We start from the raw sequence: 4581 nt of genomic DNA, 5'->3' as shown, positions 1-4581 counted from the left end.
TTGAATTTGAATACTTGAGTATTCAAATTCATCATGTAGCCCCTCCTACAAGAGTCTTTATTATTTATTTATTTTTATCTCTGCCGATTTTCAAATGATTGCTTTTAACAATACAGTGAGATACAGTTAAAAACATTCAGGTACATTCTGAAAATGTTTATTGAATACAGACAAAACATGAACAGAATGTCTCACAGACAAAGCAATTTTGTGGGACAACATTGACCTTTTAATAAAAGGATGCGGGACAATGCTTTCAGTTTGTTTGTGTGTTGAAGTGGCTCTCTCTGTCCGGAGGTCTCCTCCTGGTATTCGTCCTAATCCTTTTAGCAGGAGCAGCGCTGGCATGTATTTCTAACGGTTGCGTGTAATGTGTGCCGTCCTGGGAGCATTTAGTCCTACGGAGTGGTTTGGAAGTCAGCCAATTAATGTCTCAAAGTGATTCAAGTCACACGCCCTGCAAGTACAGTACGTAGCCTTGGGAAGTTAACCCAGGGTTCCCGAGCCATGGGGCCCAGAGGGGCAGGAGCCTATCCCCTGTTTCCTTAGCGTGTGGCGGATTGATGTACAAGTACACCCCCTGGACCTGACGCCAGCGTGTCGCAGGGACTTACCCCCCAACCCTTGATGCCGAGTGCCAAGCAGGGGAGGTCAGGTACCATTGGGTAACATTTGTTATTGTCTTTTGGTACGAGTCGAGTAGGGCTCAGCACAGACACTGACCACGAGGCCACTGCCTCGAGTAGGGCTCAGCACAGACACTGACCACGAGGCCACTGCCTCGAGTAGGGCTCAGCACAGACACTGACCACGAGGCCACTGCCTCGAGTAGGGCTCAGCACAGACACTGACCACGAGGCCACTGCCTCGAGTAGGGCTCAGCACAGACACTGACCACGAGGCCACTGCCTCGAGTAGGGCTCAGCACAGACACTGACCACGAGGCCACTGCCTCGAGTAGGGCTCAGCACAGACACTGACCACGAGGCCACTGCCTCGAGTAGGGCTCAGCACAGACACTGACCACGAGGCCACTGCCTCGAGTAGGGCTCAGCACAGACACTGACCACGAGGCCACTGCCTCGAGTAGGGCTCAGCACAGACACTGACCACGAGGCCACTGCCTCGAGTAGGGCTCAGCACAGACACTGACCACGAGGCCACTGCCTCGAGTAGGGCTCAGCACAGACACTGACCACGAGGCCACTGCCTCGAGTAGGGCTCAGCACAGACACTGACCACGAGGCCACTGCCTCGAGTAGGGCTCAGCACAGACACTGACCACGAGGCCACTGCCCGGCTAGCCTGGAACTCACCTATGCTTTCTATGGCATAGGCAGCTCCCGGCAGGATCCGCCGGCAGAAACTGTGCGCAGCTGCTGGACATGAGACTAATTAATTAGAGCGACAGAGAGAGAGAGGAGTGTGTGTGTGTGTACGGGTGTGCGTGCGTCAATTTAACAACGGTGCAGACGATCAGAAATCAGCAGAGAGTGATCGACGTTTGCGCTACTCTATGCCAAATTGAACTGGACCCAGACTTTTTTTTCTGTCTGGGTTGGTTTCCGAGGCTACTGCCCGGCTAACTAATATGAAAATAGCCATTTAAAGATGGAGGGCTCAGTGTGCAGACTTGATTCTATTTCACTGTTTTATCTGCCATCAATCTTTTGAATTCCTATATTTTGTGAGTTAAAAAAGTATATATGTCAGGTAAGGAATCATTATAACGATGACACAATCAACAAAGACTACGTCTATTCTCCATATGCAGACCGCGGCCATCTTACCATATAAGTTAGTGGCAAGGTGCTACCTAGGTGCAACTTCCCATTGGCAGCCCATTCATCCAAACAGAAAAGTCCTATCTAATTGTATTACACAACGTCAAACGCACCAACATTGCAGCTGTACGGAAAGCTTGAATTATTCTCTTTCTATCCTCAAAGAGTTTGTTTCATAAAAATCCATGGAGACATGTTACTACTTTGTGTCCTTGTAGGTGATTCTTTTTCTAAGTGCTGGAGTTTGGAAGTGCTCGTTAGATATCACTCAACGGCCCTGTGTACCACCTGTTTATGATTAGCACATAATGCAGGAGGCAGCAGGACGATGCTTTACTGAAAACGAGTGCTTCCAAACTCTGATGGCAAGATGGCCGCGGTCTGCAAAAGGTCAATAGGCTACTATAACAGCTCTCTATTCTCTCTCTGGACGTTCCAGATAGCCGCCGTGCCCACATTGACCGGGGAGTGGGGCCATCGACACCTCATGACATCGCCGCCACCAGCATGGCCCACCTCTTCCTCGCCAGCAAGATGGCCGCTCCCGACGACGTCCACAGCAAGATCACCATCCCCAGGATGCCCATGAAGAGCGCCATGAAACCGCCGTCATCGTTGCTCCGGCCCCCCGCCTCCGACAAAAAGACGGGGACGGCCCCCGCCGGTAAGGACGCAGTCCTGATGGTCCTCAACGAGGCCGGGCTGGCGGCGGCCACCGGCGGCACCGAGGCGTCGTGCTACCGCTGCATCGTGCCGTTCGGCGTGGTGGTGCTGATCGCCGGCGTGGTGGTGACGGCCGTGGCCTACGCCTTCAACGCGCACGGCTCCACCATCTCCGTGCTGGGCCTGGCCATGCTGTCCGCGGGCCTCGGCCTGCTCGCCTCCAGCGCCCTCTGCTGGCGGCTGCGGAGCTGCCGCAGGAGACGGCGGCAGCAGCAGCGGGACACGCGGCGGGAGAGCCAGACGGCGCTCATCGCGGACGCGTGACAGAGCGGGGAGAGCGAATGAATGGGACACGGATACAGAGCGCTGTCTGTACGGTGGAGAGACCCCCTTTCTCCCCCCGGATACAGAGCGCTGTCTGTACGGTGGAGAGACCCCCTTTCTCCCCCCGGATACAGAGCGCTGTCTGTACGGTGGAGAGACCCCCTTTCTCCCCCCGGATACAGAGCGCTGTCTGTACGGTGGAGAGACCCCCTTTCTCCCCCCGGATACAGAGCGCTGTCTGTACGGTGGAGAGACCCCCTTTCTCCCCCCGGATACAGAGCGCTGTCTGTACGGTGGAGAGACCCCCTTTCTCCCCCCGGATACAGAGCGCTGTCTGTACGGTGGAGAGACCCCCTTTCTCCCCCGGCTGGACGGTGGAGAGACCCCCTTTCTCCCCCCGGCTGGACGGTGGAGAGACCCCCTTTCTCCCCCCGGCTGGACGGTGGAGAGACCCCCTTTCTCCCCCCGGCTGGACGGTGGAGAGACCCCCTTTCTCCCCCCGGCTGGACGGTGGAGAGACCCCCTTTCTCCCCCCGGCTGGACGGTGGAGAGACCCCCTTTCTCCCCCCGGCTGGACGGTGGAGAGACCCCCTTTCTCCCCCCGGCTGGACGGTGGAGAGACCCCCTTTCTCCCCCCGGCTGGACGGTGGAGAGACCCCCTTTCTCCCCCCGGCTGGACGGTGGAGAGACCCCCTTTCTCCCCCCGGCTGGACGGTGGAGAGACCCCCTTTCTCCCCCCGGCTGGACGGTGGAGAGACCCCCTTTCTCCCCCCGGCTGGACCTGAAGGTGTCCCACACCAGTATCGCGCCGGGATGCTTTTGGGATGTTAACGATTTTTGGTTCCTTAAACGACTCCCTCTTGTGACAGGTTCAGTTGTAAGACGGACGACAGCCGAGGTTTCAAACGTCACAAATCACAATTTCCAAGCGGCTACATGCTGCTCGTCGTACACAGAGCCACAACAAGAAGACGAAACAGCTTTTTCAGGTGGTTCTCTCCTGGCCGGACAGTGGGCTCTTCCCGGAATGTTTTGAGGAGATGAGTGATTTGTCCTGTTTGCGCCTCCATTTCCTCGACGTGCAACAGGTGCGCAGCCACACCCCCAGCTATAGTTTGACTCCAGGCCAGGTGTGGCTGCTTAAATCAGCCATCCTCCATCCCACAGGTCACATTCATTGACGGTTCCCTTTAAAGAGGGCTCCAAATGGAACCTTACAGGTCTGTAACTCTTTGAGTGTACAGACTCTCTGAGTTATGGTGGTCCTTGAAATCATGCAATAGAAATAACGGTGATGGGTCGCACACACCAAGAACTGCTTTAGTTTTCATTCTTGCATAGTTAATAATAGACAAACGTTTCGGCTATCCAGCCTTCATCAGTGTCTGTTTGTCTATTATTCACTATGCAAGAATAAAAACTGAAGCAGTTCTTGGTGTGTGCGACCCATCACCGTTACTTGCATGATTTGAACGGGTGGTGGGGAGCGCGGTGGTCACAAAGAAAAGTGGTCCTTGAAATTAAAAATGTCTGAGAACCAATTGTAATTGCACAGCAGACATGGGCCTATACCATTATTGTCTCCACCAGGCCGAAGGCATGGGGAGAGAGTATGTTTTGCACTCCGTCCGTCCGTCCGTGTGTCCGTCTGTCCGTGTGTCCGTCCGTGTGTCCGTCCGTGTGTCCGTCTGTGAACAGCTAATCTCCGCCACTGTTAACCCGGTCGATGCCACATTTTGCACACACACTCCCTGGATGCCAACGATGAACCTCTGCCCCAAAATTTCCAGAACGGCCTGTTATAGCGCCA

At 54.8% G+C, this 4581-nt stretch overlaps 1 protein-coding gene across 1 annotated transcript; it reads left to right on the top strand.

The window, feature by feature from the left end:
* Nucleotides 1–2291: 2291 nt before the first annotated feature.
* Nucleotides 2292–2843, top strand: LOC306915315 (transmembrane protein 100-like; the record flags this gene model as incomplete). Its single annotated transcript, XM_079492615.1, has 1 exon — nt 2292–2843. One exon carries the CDS (start codon nt 2292–2294, stop codon nt 2769–2771), a length of 480 nt encoding a protein of 159 aa, XP_079348741.1. The 3' UTR covers nt 2772–2843.
* Nucleotides 2844–4581: the final 1738 nt, after the last annotated feature.

Source organism: Electrona antarctica (genome assembly GCF_951216825.1).
Source record: "Electrona antarctica genome assembly, chromosome: 22".
Lineage (NCBI taxonomy): Eukaryota > Metazoa > Chordata > Actinopteri > Myctophiformes > Myctophidae > Electrona > Electrona antarctica.
The sequence above is the reverse complement of the archived record's forward strand: the minus strand, read 5'-3'. Positions and strand labels throughout refer to the sequence as shown.